Source organism: Rhinatrema bivittatum, chromosome 18 (genome assembly GCF_901001135.1).
Source record: "Rhinatrema bivittatum chromosome 18, aRhiBiv1.1, whole genome shotgun sequence".
NCBI lineage: Eukaryota > Metazoa > Chordata > Amphibia > Gymnophiona > Rhinatrematidae > Rhinatrema > Rhinatrema bivittatum.
The window spans coordinates 47,684,066-47,700,240 of NC_042632.1; the positions used below are offsets into that span (position 1 = coordinate 47,684,066).

Below are 16,175 nucleotides of genomic sequence, written 5' to 3' on the forward strand. Positions count from 1 at the left end.
CTTTGAAAACGTTCTTGCAAGCTCTACAGGCGGCACCGAGAATGGCCCTCTTTCATTTAAAGCAGCAGGGATTAACCATTGCTTTTAATTAGTGGATTGGAAGTCAGATCTTACCTCTTTGCTCTCATTTAGGTTTACTAACAAGTTTTCGGGCATGGGTATAAACACATCTGTAGAAGAAAAGCAAGCGTTATTGCAATGAGAAGGCATGGAAGAATCATGCTAGGAGCATGCACTCCAGGCCGCTAAACTGCGAGAGGCCAAGTAATAACCCAGGAGGCGCATCGGTACCGCTGCTCCAGCCGAAGGAAGCCAGCTGGGATTGCTAAAGCAGAACGCTCCCCGACTCGTGCCCCCAAAACGAAGCCATGCAGCAGCAGAACACAAAATGGCACCACTGGGGCAGAGCTTCTACCCTGGGCAATTTAAAAGGCTGAGAAAACAGTGCTGCCCTGCTGGCAGGGGATGTGGAAGGAAGAGACGCCAAGGCTTGTAAAAATACACTGATGATTACCAGGCAGAGAGGGATACACTTTTTTTTTAAAGTGGAAAATGGTAACCATTATCTTTGGTTATCAGACACAATGCAATTTTTTATTCATGATTTTCTGCAAATTTTAATTCTGCAGTCCACACAAGGCACTACTGCTCGAAGCTGAACATTTCTCACCTCTGGCCGTCAGACACAGGATGTACGCATTTCCCAGTAACCTAAACCCTCCTCCAGCTGTGCCCTTGGAAAATGTTTTCCATGACTTCTACTTTATAAAAATCATGAATAAACTATTCGGTGTATTCTTCCTTCCTTCCTTCGCAGAGCCAAAGTATCAATTTAGATGGGGGAAAATGCATTAGTCTTGTGGGCTCAGGCTGCAGCGCACGGATCTTCTGTCTGATGGCGCTGGCAGCAGGAAGCCGGCTGCCGATACCCCTGGAGGGGCTCCGAGGGCTCCCAGCCAACAGGGCCACATGTAACGCCCAGGCAGGCTGTTTGGGGGGCGGGGATCTACAAAACAAGCTGAATCCTCTAGAAGACACATTTCTGGGGAGCAGAACACTTAACTAGAGCTCACCCACATGTACTAAAATCACCCTGCAGTTGGCACGAGGCAGGATTGGATCACTTTAAAATGAAATTCACCTTCCTCATCTGCAGGCTTCACTACAAATTAAAATGATCCAAGCTATCATTATCTCAAAACCCTAATTCTTTGCAAATTTTGGTCAAGTGCGAGGCAGCACAGGGTCTGTTAACTTCCCACTTTATATTTTGATAACGGCACTAAACAAGAGATGAGGGTGCACCGAGCGTGCAACCAGCTGGATGCCTGCAGACATTTAATAACCGTTCGGTCCCTTTCCAAGCAAACGCTGCATTGGCCCAGTGCCCTGTGGTTGATATGATCATGGTCATCATTAATGGGAATCCATGGTGGCTGGACTTAGAATCCAGGATAACGGGTTCCGGGCAGTGTCCTGGTGCATGGGTTCCAGTGTGTGCTTTGGGGAGGGGGACAAACTGAGGAACAAATCCTCAGGCAGTTGTGAAGGAGGGCTCATGGCACCAGAATCTCAACACTGGTTCCAATGGAGCCAGAAGAAAAAGGTAGAAGGCGGAACTACCAGCCCCCCTCCCCAGAAAGCATAAGGCATCAGAGTGCCAATAAGCTAAGCTGGGGGGGGGTGTGTTGGTTTATGTATGGAAATGCATGCACCTATCTGGAATGATAAAAGATACCCTCGTATGGGTACCTGCATGGAGAGTCAGTGCGGCTGCGTCAGGTCTCCAGGAACAGCTGGCAGCAGGAGTTTGCTATTCTCAGGTTAACAAGGTGGAGGGGAGGGAGAGAAGTGGCAGGATGGATTGGATACACTCCCAAGCTAATGGCAAATAGGATGAGGCGTAACCTCCTGTAGCTGGGACCTCTACACTAGCCCAGGGGCCTTGTGCTAAGTGTGGGGAGAAGGACGGCTGATGATCAATGCCAGAGCAATGAAGACAGAAGCAACAAGATAGCAGATAAGGGCCATTCGGCCTATTATCTACTATGTTATTGTGCAGATCTGTGTAGCATTAACATCTTGCTTGTCGGAGTCACGTTTCATAGAATTAAACCCGTAAAATATTGATGTCATGCCCGAATGAGCTTCTAAGTACCTTCGATATCTGAAACTATTAGCATCTGAGGCTGAGACAGGCCTTCCTGAAGACTGTAGAAGTGGATTGTGCTGTCAAATGTGATAAAACCTATTTTTGTTCTAGTGTTGCCAGGGAGTCTAAAAAAAAAAAAATACCCAAGATTGAAAATAATCAGCATGTTAATCATAATTAGCGTTTATACACACACACATGTTAATCTGTTAATAATTTTCACAAACAATGCTATCAGCTATGTTTTCACAAGTCAGTTTGTAAATGTGTTCAAACACCAGGCGATATTAGGCAGGAGGTGTGAGCTGCTGCCCTCACCTTTCCAACCAGCAAGGTCTAAAATAATAAAACTAGAGAGGCAGAAGTCTCTCTATGCCAGGAAGCCAGGATGAATCGCACTCTGTGGCTGCTGGGTGCATCCATCTCTCTAGCAGTGCTGCAGCTCTAGGGCTGCCTCCAGCGATTCCTGTAGCTAAGCTCACGTGAAAAACTGGAACAACTATTCACATTATTCAAAAAAATAAATAAATAAAAAGGGTTCTAGGAAAAAAGTGCTTATTAAGAATGGGCAGGCCAGGCAGATCAATGATTTATCTTCTGACATCTTCCATGACTCTGTACCAGCTACAATCTAATACCACCAAGAGGGCCATTCAGAGACATCATGAAGGGCTTGCTTTTTCATCTAGGACAACTACTCTCCAAATCTAGTTAAATCAAGGTGGTTATGCTCCTTAACAAGGGCCATGACATGCACCAGAGAGGAACAGACCAGCTAAGACCTTAGATTCCCAAAGGCGTGTGTTATTCCTGTCAGTGTTGCTACTTCCAGCCCTTGTGGGAAGGGGAATACTACAGGCCATTTTGGCTTTACCTTATCAAATCATTTTACACTCAATTTAGGTCCAAAGCATGCAAGACATTTTGTAATATTTCCTTGTCTACCTGTAAGTGCAACATCACACAGCAGAGCAGAAATCACAAAGTTTACAGACCAGAGACTGGAAAGAGATGCAGACAGACCCAGAATCAAAGGCACCAGCTCCACAGAGGAAGTCAAAAACTTACGAGTCAAGATTGTCTAGTAAGGTCTTGCAAACTGTGTTCAAGTAACCCGTCTCGACTGCATTATGGGAAACATCAAGCATAAAGAGGTACACAGGAGGCTGGGGTGGACGCAGCTAGAGGAAGAGAGAAAAAGAAAATAGTTTCAATTCCTTGTGACCAGGGTCAAGAACAGATTATCAGGTTCAGTTTGTTTTCTCTTTGTTCGGACATCCAGGCTGAAGGAAAGCAAGCTGTCTGATTTTCCTGCATGCGACAGCAGGCCACTGAGCTGTCCGTTCTAAGTTTATATTAAAACTTCTTTGGTGGTAAGTTACTTTGTAAAATGCACTTTTTTGGGCCTGCTCTCTGACTTTAAGGTTATACCTGCCAAGTCTTTAACATTTGTACAGATGTGCAGAACAAAAAAAAGAAGAGCTGCACTCCGAATTAAAAGATTTCTCCAGGTAAAGAGCATCTTAGCTGCGTAAATCACCCATCAGAAATTTGCCCGCCCAGCAGCCGGGTAAAAGGATGTTCCATAAGTTGAAGTGGAGGCGCTCCTGGGCCAGAGTTAGGGCGGACAAGGGATACATGGCTAAGTTTTGGATTTTCCAAACCATGCACATAGGTTTTAGTTGGGAAGCAGTATCTGCCAAATATAGGAAAGTTGGCTCTTACTTGCTAATTTTTGTTCCTGTAGTAGCACAGATCAGGCCAGACTCCTGGGGTTTTGCCTCCCTTCCAGCAGATGGAGACAGAGAAAGTTTCTCAGCCACCGCCTCTTAACCCGGTGTGCCACCTGCAGCTCCTCAGAATTAATCAGTACCCAAGCATAAAATATTTAACAAAACTTCTAATAAATCAACTCTACAATATTCCCCAGATCGAGCAGGGGAAAAAGGAAAATTCATAATTGAGAACTAACACCAAATTTGAAATCTTTCTTGAAAAGACTAATGAGAAACCTGTGCCATTCTTATAGTAGACAAATTGAGCGGACTCTCCACACCTCTTCCCCACCACCGGGTGGGACTCTGGACTGATCTGTGATGCTACAGGAACGAAAATTAGCAGGTAAGAATCAAATTTTCCTTTCCCTGTATGTACCCAGATCAGTCCAGACTCCTGGGATGTACCAAAGCTTCCCTACCCAGGGTAGGACTGTGAGTCCCGTTTGATGAACACTTTCACCAAACTTTCCGACGTCCGGGGCCTGAACATCCAACCAGTGGCGCCTGGCAAAGGTATGTAAAGACTTCCAAGTACCCACCCTATAAATCTCTTGCGTCAAAACCAGTTGGCATTCTGCCCAGGCCTCTTGCAGGATGGGACGACCGCGACAGATATATGCGGAACCTATAGCCTCCTTCAACCAACGCAATATCATGGCTTTTGATGCTTTCTGCCCCTTTTATGAACCACTCCATAGCACAAAAGGTTTACAATCTGAAACGGTTAGTGACCTCTAGAGATCGCAACAAAGCCCTTCTGACATCCAGACGTCTTAATTCCCTTGATTGAGGCATACCACTCTCCAAATTTGCAAAGGCCGGAAGATCCACTGACTGACTTAAGTGGAACGCTGGAACGACCTTCAGCAGAAGAGAAAGAACCATTCTCAGAGAAACTCCGGAATCCAAAATCTGCAGAAAGGGTTCCCCCTACATGACAGGGCTTGAAGTTCAGATACCCTTCTGGTTGAACAAATCACCACCCAGAAAACCACCTTCAGAGTCAGATCTTTTATGGTGGCCCTCGTAAGAGGCTCAAAGGGTGCTTCACAAATGCCCTTGAGGACCAAGATAAGCCTCCAAGAAGGGCACACCTCACAAAGAGGGGGGGGGGGGGTGCAAATGTTTAGACCCTAGGAGAACATATACCACATCCGGATGCACAGCCAGAGTTGTTTCATGAACCTTGCCCCACAAGCAGCCCGGGGCAGACACCTACACTCTCAGGGAACTAAAGGACAAAGCTTTTGTTAGGTCTCTCTGCAAAAAGACTAGAATCTGCGCCACCAAAGCTCTCTGAGGATCAACTCCCTGCTCCGTACACCAAGACTCGAAGACTCTCCAAACCTGGACATACACCAAGGAAGTAGAGGTCTTGCAAGCCTGCAACAGAGAGAAATAACATCCTCCAGATATCCTTTCTTCCTTAATTGCCTCCTTTCAAAAGTCAAGCCGCTAGGCAAAAGCAATCCGCTTGATCTGAAAACATAGGGCCCTGCCACAGAAGATGTGGTAGATGGCCTAGCCTCAGGGAGATGTCCACTGTTAGACTGACCAGATCCGCAAACCAAGGCCTTCACATGGCCACTCAGGAGCCACAAGAATTACCTTTCCTGGGTGGACCTCTATTCTCCTTACAACCTTGTCCACCAGAGCCATGAAGGAAAACACGTAGATCAGAGCGTCGTGTGGCCAAGGAAGCCCTAGGGCATCAACCCCTTCCTCTCCGTGCTCTTTTCTGTGACTGAAGAAACGCAGCACCTTGGCATTCCTCTGGGTTGCAATCAGATCCAGGAGGCATGCCCCATCTATGAGAAATGAGGGTCATTGCTTCCTCCGATAGCTCCCATTCTCTGAGATCCAATTGTTGTCTGCTGAGGAAATCCGCTTGCAAATTCTTGGACCTTGCTATGTACGAGGCTGCTATCAAGGCCAGATGATGCTCCACCCAGGACATCAGTAGCTCCGCTTCGAGAGCAACAGTTCAACTCTTGGTGCCTCCCTTGCGGTTGATATAGGCAACCTTTGTAGCATTGTCTGACAGGACTCTGACTGCACGGTTGTTCAAGAGAGGAAGAAACTCCTGCAGAACCAACCGTACCGCTCTCTAGATGATTGATGGACCAGGATGCTTCCTCCACCGACCATTGGCCCTGCACCAACTGGGCTGACACACAGCCCCCCAACCGGAGAGACTGGCATTGGTTGTCACCACCATACATTGAGGCACCTCGAGGTCCACCCCACGGCACAAATGGTCCCAGCCTATACACCACGAAAGACTGGACTTGGCGAACTCTGTAAGCGGTAGTGGAAGATGAAACTGCTCTTAAGTTGGATCTCACCAGGATAGCAGCGCTTTCTGTAGAGATCTCATGTGAGAAAATGCCCACGGGACCAGCTACAAATTAGAGGCCATGGAACCAGGGATCTGCAAGTAATCCCAGACCCTGGGCAACAGGTTCCGAACTTTAGCGTGCAGCTTGACAATCCACTTCTCTGTGAGAAAGACTTCCCTACACAGGTATCGAAGCATGCACCCAAGAACTCCAGAACCTGCGAAGGAGAAAGGTGGCTCTTGGACAGAATGACTATCCATCACAACGATCTCAGGCGCTGCAACACCACTTCCACTGCTAGTCGGCAAAGGTCTTCCGACTTTGCCCGGATCAGCCAGTCGTCCAGATACGGGTGGATCAGCACACCCTCCTTTCTGAGGGCTGCCGCCATCACCATCACCTTGGTGAAGGTCCTCGGGGATATTGCTAGTCCGAATGGGAGCACGCAAAATTGAAAATGCCTCCCCAGAATCATAAACCGGAGGTACCGCTGATGATCTGGCTGAATCCCTATTTGCAGATACGCCTCCGTCAGATCCAAGGAAGCCAAGAACTCCCCGCTTTTCACCACAGCTATGATGGACCTCAAGAGTCTCCATCTGGAAACGGAAAACCTTGAGAGCTTAATTTACCTTCTTTAAATCCAGAATTGGATGAAAAGTTCCTTCTTATTTTAGCGCCACAAAATAAATAGAATAATGCCCCGTCCCCTGTTCATCCCGGGGGATGGGAACAATGGCCCCCAGCATTCGCATCCACTGTATGGTCTGCAGAACGATCAGCTTCTCCACAAGACACAAGATGACAACATAAACAGTATTCCGAGCGGCAGAGCAAATTCTAAAGTGTAGCCTTATCCTATCACGCTTAGAACCCATTGGTCTGATGTGATTTCGACCCACTCTTCGTAAAATGGAGTCAAACAACCCCCAATGACAGGGACTGAGAAGTGGGTCGGCCTCACCTCATTGCGCAGGCTTGGCTCTACCAGTATCTTGGCTGGAGCCATCTCGGTTTGCTCTGATCCCACGAAATGGCTGGTTCCAGGACTGCGACTCTGAGGTCTGCCTTTGGTCAATACCCAGAGCCTTGCTCTGAGGGAAACGCCATTGGCCCCAAAAACAAGAACGTACTGGGAGAAACCCTTTTGACTTGTTCTCCAGTAGCTTGTGATTTTATCTCCCAGATGCTTTATCAGCTGCTCCAAGTCTTCCCCAAACAGACGTTTGCCCTTAAAAGGCAGCACTCCCAGCTGAGCCTTAGATGAGACGTCCGCTGACCAGTTTCGCAACCAAAGAAGCCTCCTAGCTGAAGCAGCAGACATCATGGTCCTGGAAGAAGTGCAAATGAGCTCATACAAAGCATCCACACCATAAGCCACTGCAGCCTCCAATCGCTCCACCTGTTCGGACTCCTGGAGTGACATATCTCTGGTACTCTGCAACTGCTGCACGCATTTCAAACTAGCCTGGAGCATAAAGCTGTTGCACACAACTGCACAGGTGCCCAGAGCAAACACCTTGAAAATCTTCTTAAGAAGTACTGTGAGCTTACTGTCCTGCAAATCCTTAAGAGCTGCAGCCCAGCTACCGGAATGGTGGTCCTTTTTGTAACTGCCAAGAGTGAAGCATCCAACCTTCAGTACCTTCAAGAGCTCCAAAGTTTCTTCAGGCAAAGGATAAAGCCAGTCTCTGGAGTATACCACTCCCTGACCACTAGTTCTTTAACTGACCTGTGAAAAGGGAAAGTCTTGGCTGGACCCCTCTAGCCGGTCATGACCAGATCCACTTCCTCCAGGACAGTCTGCTCCTGCAGAATGATTATTCCTAACTCCGCCAGGACCAGCAGGATCAGGGGCCTGAGCTCCTGCCTTTGAAATAGGCAAACCACCTTGGGATCGTCACTGGGAGAACCATCCCCAGATGGCAAGCCCCAATCAGACTCCTCCGAGGAATCCTCTTCAGTTGCCCCTGACCCCCCCAGAAATCTGGACTTCTTTCTGGGGGGGTTTCAGCCATCTTCCGCTTAGGAATGGACCACTCCGCGGCCTGGCAAGCCAAAAAGGCTTTGTGCATCAACAAAACAAATTCTGGCAAAAAAGGGGAGGAACCCCTCAATCCTCTTCCAGAGTATCTTGTTCTTCCCCCAACTAGCCCCAGGTCCTCCTCTACAGAGAAATCAGCCGGAGAAAGTACAGGCGGAAGATCCCCTCCCCCCATGCATTCTGTGCCTTTGCCACAAAGGACTCCAAAATGGCTGCCATTCCCACTGCCCAGCGGCAAAGGATCAATGACCTATGTTGCATCTCCAGGCCCACCAGACCCACGCTGCGACGAAGATGCCATCGCAGTCATCCCCGTCCCCCCCCCCCCCGACATGCCCTCCCCACCAGAGGCATCGGTGACAGCGGCCAGCTCAAGAGAGGCACGTGGCACTCTCTCCACACGTGGTGCATCGGCAGGCATGCAGCATGGCCTGGCTCCAACCATGTGGCACATGCCGGAACATGAGAACCGCTGGGAGCCGCCACTGGAGTTCGCCGCCTGACTGGAGCCCTTCTGCCACAGACAGCACCAACAAAAAACAAAATACGCTGACTTCTCTTTCCCCTCTTTTTTTTTTTTTTTTTTAAAAGCTTTACAAAACAGACAGCAAGCTTATCTGAAACGTAGCAGAGGCTTCTCCCCAGACTCCTGAGGGTGAGGGAACTGGACCACCCGCTTTCAACCCCGGTGTGAATCAGCATAGATCAGCAGGCACTCAAGGGTCCCCAACCCCTGCTCATCCTTCTCTAAAACCTGGAGGGATGGTCCCACCAGGACCTGCCAACCTCCTGGGAGGGAATATCTACAAATACAATCCTTTTTTTTTTTTTCCCTTAGGTACAAAACTGCAGATTTTGTACCTCCTCCATCTGCTGGAGGCAGAGAAATACCGAGGAGCTGCAGGTGGCCCATCGGATTAAGAGGCAGTGCCTGCAAAACTCTGTCTCCATCTGCTGGCAGGTAGGCAAAGCCCCAGGAGTCTGGACTGATCTGGGTATGTACAGGGAATTGTGGGTATTTATTCCTTAGGAAATGTTCAAAATAGCTATGTATTCTCACTGTGAAACTGCTGCAAAGGCTGTAGGTGGAAAAAGTATCCATGAACTTTGTCCCAGTGTGGACAGTGGCTTGTTTAATGCGGCACGTAACGCAGCCATCAACACCCAACTTTAGACAACTAAAAATGCCATTGAATGTTGTGTTAAAAGCATGTGCTAAACTGCATTTTTGCAACACTTAACATGCTGTTCACTAAGGGTGAAAAGTCTTTAGTAAACCGCACATGAAATGTGCCGCACCACCACACGTTAAAAGCGGGCACTTTTAGTGCATCTGAATAAATAGGTCCCTCCTTTTAGTTCCTAATCCACATCATGCTCCTGCCCTCTCTCCCCCTTTACGTACCTGAGTACCATGGCTTGCATGTGCCACTCCGCGAGCAAGTTTAAAATACGTATTTTTTGTGCTTTTTTTTTCTGGACCGCTTCCCATTTCAGCATATTCAGATGAAAGAAAAGGAAAAGCTCACCATATACTCCGAAGGAGCCATAAACTCAATGGTAGCATTCTGGACTTCAGGTCGTTTGTGAGGCTCTCCGTAGACCCTTGTGACAGGATTATACATAAACTCTTCAGGGACTATAAAAAGAGAAAAGTAAAGACGACTTGCTGGGTGACCGTGATCATCGTACTTTTCTCAGCTGGGAGATGACAAGGCAGTAATATGCCAAACAGTTTAAGAGTGCACTACAGAGATCTCTTGGAACAAACCAATGTGCCCATTAATCTCCCATTCTAACGGGAATATTCTTTAGCATCAGTCCACCCCATTATCAAGGAACGCTGGTTAAAAATCTACTCTTAAGTTTCCAAACCTGCAACAGTGCACATAACGTAAGGCAGGCAGCTGGCATACAAAAGGCCGAGAAGCACTGCTGTCAGGAGGAAACATTTGAATACAAGATTGACAAGGTAAACACCCGCTTCCTGGCAGATCTGTTCCTACATCCCAAAACCAGTGATCCAACTTCTGCTTGCCACATGGCAGCATTAGAAATCAGACGACAACCTACCATCATTGACTCGGTAACACAAGTTACATTTCCACCGCCTCTGGTCTACAAAGTTGACAAAAGGATTAATGTACGTCCTGCAGGAACGACATCTCACAATCGTGCTGGAGGTCACCACAGGCAATTGCTAGGGGAGAAAACAAAAAGTAAAAAAAAGGAGCATGGGATGTGAAGGTGCAAGAGGACAACATCTGCAATGCTTCCCTAGCTAGAGCAGCCTCCCTTTATATCCTAGCTGCAAAAACCAACATCTGCCATGTGCCAAAACAAAGTCTGCTTCAAAAATAGCCTCAGAGATGACTAGCGCTCCCTGCTGGCAGATGTATTTGTATCCTGGTAAGCCACAAGCACAAGCTAAACAAATCACATACAAGTGGCCCAAAGTCACTCTGTATTCTGCTACCTTATATAATCAGCAGGGAAGCTTGGCTGAGACAATGAGAGAGGCTCAACTTCAACACATGGCGTGCAAAACCACAACAACTCGGATCTGGATGGTGGTTCTTATGTAGGAGATCAGTAGTGAACATACTCGGCTAAATATGAATTAAACTTCAATTTGGCTGCTGAAAATACTTAACTTTCAAAGGGTTTAGGTAGCTCGTTTTGGAAGCTGGGCTCCTAAATAAGCCCCCTTTTGAAAACTAGGGCTGTGAATCTAAATTTAGGAGCTATTTTCACCGGAAACCTAAAAAGTGGGAGTCTGCAAGACTAAAACATCTAACACAACAGGACAAAGTGTTATAAATAATGTAAAATAAATATATAAAAAACATAAATATAAAATAATGATCAGGGTAAAATTAGAAAAAGTATAAACTTCAAACCCCAAATAAAAGATCCTTAAATATAAGAAATTTCAACTTCTTCCAAAATCACTAATTGTCAGCCCTTGACACCTAAGTTATGACCTGATTCTGTGTCTATGGGAAAATACCTTGATGAATCAGGCCCTTAGCCTGCTAAACCTAAGCAAATGAACCACAGGCCTAAAACTGAGGCAGGAACTCACGTTTTAGATACCTACATTTTAGTGACTTTTCAGCTGAAAATTAAGGATTCTAAATTTGGCTAAAAACCTTCCTAAACTTAGGTGCCTAAAATGCAGGTACTGAGCATTTTTTCTGAAAATTGAGCCCCTTGGTATTGTGTCATACCGACAAGTCTTTGAAAGGATGCAGCAGGAGACCCAAAGGAAGTTTGGCTTTGTTCAATAAGGCCTGCGTCTGGGGGATATTTGTCAAGGTACACCGGAATAACCTAAAAAGATATTGGGAAGAAAGGGTTAAAAGGTAAGTCATGTGCTCCATGTTTAAAAGCTTGCCACTCGATTCATATTTTTCCTATTACAGTCATCAACTGCCGATGACCCAAATCATATCCTTCTCTGGGCTACCTAAGGAAGTATTCTCCAAAGCCACCCCAATTCTTCTCAGAAACATAGACCATACGCCCCATCCTCTCTTGCTCAGCTTTATATCCTCTGTGCTGGTCTCATGTTTTCTTGAATTCCCTACTCCTGTAGCCACAATAATCTGAGAGACTGTGCATAACTGGTCTATTTTAATAAAGAAAAGGCAGGCTCGTGCATTGGCAGTGAGGAAGGGCTCATCATAGTATCTCTTCGCAATATGTTATTCTATAACTTACAACATGGATTGAATGGAATTTTGGTACCATTGGATGTCTTAAGTGCACTTGACACTGTGTTCCATAATATTTTATTGTCCTGTTTACAGGCTATTGGGATCACAGGAACTGTTTTGATGTGGTTTGCATCCTTTAAGGATAAAAAAAACAAGACAAAAAATCAGGGCATTCACGTTAGGAATCAAACATCTTCTTGGCGGGAGCTGTCAACTGGTGTCCCTCCGGGCTCTACCCTGTCTTCCGTTCTGTTTAGTTTGTATTGTGTACCATTATGCTCAATTCTTCGAGCGTTGGGAGTATCATTTTTTTTCTCTACGCGGATGTCATATTTAGCTGTAAATCTCAAGTGATGCTACTGGTGTCATCCCTGACAAAACATTCCAAAAACGTACGTATGAAGTAAAAGATTGGTTAGGTACTAATGGTTTAGTCCTAAATGTCCCAAAAACAAGGTTAGTTTGGGCAGGAAGAAGTCCTCTGGCAACAAATTCAGTGGCCACAAATTGTGATGGAGTTGTGTTGCCGACATTATTCCAAGAGAAAGCGGGGGGGATGTTTTTGGGCTCACAACTTAGTATGAAACCCCCGACATAAAATATTTAACTAAAACTGCCCAGACCACTCAAGTACTCAGTATCAGCAGATGTGTTTCAAACAGCCCTTCACTCTCTCATCCTAGGTCATACTGACTACTGCAGCACCATTTGTGTAAGTTTTCCTGATACAGTTAACTCAGCAGGCTGCTGCACGCCTCTTATTAGGCCTAACACACTTTGATCCTGTCACTCTCTGCACTGCAGGTCTTACTCTGGTTGCCTGTGAAGTTTCGATTACTCATCATAATATTCAAGCTGTTTCATGAAAATACACCGTGCTCTTAAAAAAAAAAAAAAATTATATATATATATATATTTATTTATTTATTTAGGGTTTTTATATACCGATTTTCTTGATACAGATCAAATCGGTTTACATAGAACGATAGTACATTAACAATAATTAGTCAAACCTCAAAAGAGGAGACAGATTGGGAGCAGAAGGTAAAAAGTTACATTATAACAAGGGTGAATAACTTGGAATTGGAAATGAAGAGAAAGATAATCAAAGTAGAGAAATATATATGTAATAAATAGTTTGGCAGGTGCTCTTCACTCTGGCTAGCCAGCATTTACTGCAGGTCCCCTCACACAGAGATTATAATGCTTTACCACTGCATATGTGAAGAGAGTCGGATGTTAAAGGGTTTAGCAAGGTGTGAAGGCCTGCTTTTCTGGGAGGCATTTGGATGAAAGCAATATTGTGGAGGTTACTGCATGGGGGTTTTTTTTTTTCTTGTTTTAACATAAGATTTTGAATTAAATTATATGCACGTTTTGTTTTATGATTTTTATGTACGTTTTAGGTAAACTGCACTGAATACAAAATTGTATGGAAGACTGTGGAATACAAGTTTTTTAAATAAGCAGAACATACTGTATAATTCCTCCAGGTCCTGATCCCTGGCTTAAATGAGAATTCTAAAGAAAAACCCCACAGAGGTATAGCTCTAATTTTAAAAAGGCAGTTTATTGGGCCAACGGAGACCTGGAGCCATGTGACCCTGGTACACGTTTCCCCACGTGTTTCCTCCAGGGAATGTAGAATGCATCTCCGTTCAAGTTTTAATTTTAGATTACTTGCAAACAGCTCAAATTTTCAACTATGCTTTCTGCACCAAGGCAACAGAAAAGCACCACCTCGTTTCAGGCTGATAAAATGTGACGACTCAAATACCATTAAGACTAACAAGATCACCTGCCATTTAGAAGCATTTTCATTGAAGACAAAACAAGGAGCTGCGCACAGAACTACAGGCAGCACAACCAAGAAAGCTCTTGTGAAAAGCATGTCAGGGGGATTACATCAGTCTATCATTTGCTAAAAACTGCTGGTGCAATAATAAAGAGCCAAAAGGCCTGCCTCGCATTTTATCTAGCAGCAAAGTAGGGGACACCAGTTGACAGCTCCCGCCAAGAAGATGATTCCTAACGTTTTTTTTATCCTTAAAGGATGCAAACCACATCAAAACAGTTCCTGTGATCCCAATAGCCTGTAAACAGGTCAATAAAATATTATGGAACACAGTGTCAAGTGCACTTAAGACATCCAACGGTACCAAAATGCCATTCAGTCCATGTTGTAAGTTATAGAACAACATGTGGATTATTAGAAAACTTGGCAATCAGACCTGGGAGGGGACATGAGTGTTGGTCTTGTAAAACTCACAGAGGAAGACGACAAGGTTTGCGAAAGTGATGAAGGCTAACATTTTGACAGATCTGGAAGAGAGTTGAAAAGTGAAGTGAAAGACCAGATTTGGGAGAGCGGGTGGGCAAAGATGGGAGTTCAGTGTTGGGTTGCACGTGGGAATTTGTATGCTCATCTGGCTAGGCCAAAGCTGGTCTTTTTCTCCTACCATGTTAGTTACTCTGTCTGAGAACTTTCAAATCCATGGACCCGGCCACCCAACGCCATAATGAAGCCCAGAGCGCTCCGAACCCAAGTCTTTCCCTCGGACCCGATTCCCTGCTCTTCGCCTCCATCGCTTATGCTCTTACAGCGCTATGTGTGCTGTCAGCAGGCAAAGAGAGATCAGGAGGAGAATCATTTTTCACCTAGGAAGCCATTCCCTGATAAAGTTTACTTCCCTGGACAGTGTTCATAACATCAGACCCCTGATATTGTCTGTAGGGCAAGGATTGGGAAACTGCATCAAGACATTTCCAATTTTAAACAAAGAAATGGCAATAATATTTTAAAAGCCCCTACTCTGGGCTGCAGTTCAGCTTCCGGATGTCCTCGTGCAGGCTGGGAACAGGAGAATGCAGCGGGCTGGGAGGAAGCACATTTCGGTCCTGGAGGAGGTTGATTTGCCTCAGTCCTTCTGGCTGCTGGCTCTGTTGAAGACTTAATCCACCCATAGATGAAGTCAACTGATTAGCACCCAAGGCAGCCTGCGTGAAAACCCCCCCAAAAACTGAAAAGTACTTTATTACGTAGGATCAAGGGATTGCAAGCACAGAAAGAACTTTGTTTTCCTCCCTGCCACGCACACACACACAGACTTGGACAAAGCAGCAATCCTAGTGCTTTTTTTTTTTACCTCTACTTTTCAAATCAGCGACAAATTCTTTCAAAAGTAAACAGCATAGACAGAAGCCGCAGCTAAAATTGGAAGTGGGTTCTGATATCCCAGGGGTTGCGCTTTGTCAGAATTCAGATTCCTCAGGGGGATTTTTTTTGTTTAATATAAACTTCATGTACATGATTTCGAAATGTTACAGAAGCAACTCTCCTCTCACACTAATCACAAACCACCAAAAAGAGAGGGAAATAGAATATAATTCTATTACTCAAAAATCATATACAAACGAGAGACAATATCATCAACAGATGCTCTAAGATATTGTAATCTACTCTCTCTCGCCCACAATGGGCCGCAGGCAGTCGTCAGCCTTATAGAGCAAATTTTCATGTAATCATTTACTGTCTCTCATTGTAAATGTTTCAAAACTGATTTCGAAATGACAGGCACTGCAGGCAGGCCCGCCTGGGCAATCCTTTTGTTTGAAGGCCTGAGTTGCATTTTTCCTTTGTGTAGAATTACTTGGGAGTAAATTCTATTTATGGCAACTTTGGAATCACATTGGCTATGGTCAAACTCCAGGTGGTTTACAACTCTCCTAAAAATCTAATCAAAAAACTCTTAGGCAACAGAAAAACAAAAAAAAATCACAGCATGCATAAAATGTGCAAATCCCACCCCCCACCCCCCCACACACAAACTAATCACAATACAATCAGAATAATAAAAATATATTCAAAAGGCAGCAAACAACAAAAAGGTCTCCACGTGAATGCATCTTTTGAGTAAGGAAAGAGACAACATTCAAGCAGCCACTATTTCTCATTTCTATAGCGCTACTGGCAGCCCCGGGATGCCACAGAACACAATATTGCTACTGTAATATTTCATTTGTACTTGTTTGAAAAGATGCTAAAACTATCCAAGCCCTGGGAAAGTCCAATTACACTAGTCTACTTTGAAACAATGAATTTATTTAAGGAACATACTACTAGATGTTACAATGAGGGGTTTG

At 45.3% G+C, this 16,175-nt stretch overlaps 2 protein-coding genes across 5 annotated transcripts in view; one reads left to right on the forward strand and one right to left on the reverse strand.

Annotated features, from left to right (window-relative positions):
* Positions 1–16,175, forward strand: part of SAR1B (secretion associated Ras related GTPase 1B) — a 75,038-nt gene that overhangs the window by 15,603 nt on the left and 43,260 nt on the right. The window lies entirely within an intron of this gene.
* Positions 1–16,175, reverse strand: part of SEC24A (SEC24 homolog A, COPII coat complex component) — a 96,956-nt gene that overhangs the window by 12,784 nt on the left and 67,997 nt on the right. For all 4 annotated transcript variants that reach the window (XM_029583859.1, XM_029583860.1, XM_029583857.1 and 1 more), the window contains 7 exons: positions 14,845–15,029; positions 11,544–11,646; positions 10,387–10,513; positions 9,843–9,952; positions 3,221–3,333; positions 2,159–2,277; positions 115–170 (listed from right to left, as the gene is read on the reverse strand). In XM_029583859.1, the coding sequence (XP_029439719.1) occupies positions 115–170; positions 2,159–2,277; positions 3,221–3,333; positions 9,843–9,952; positions 10,387–10,513; positions 11,544–11,646; positions 14,845–15,029 (813 nt within the window). The remainder of the gene's footprint in view (positions 1–114; positions 171–2,158; positions 2,278–3,220; positions 3,334–9,842; positions 9,953–10,386; positions 10,514–11,543; positions 11,647–14,844; positions 15,030–16,175) is intronic.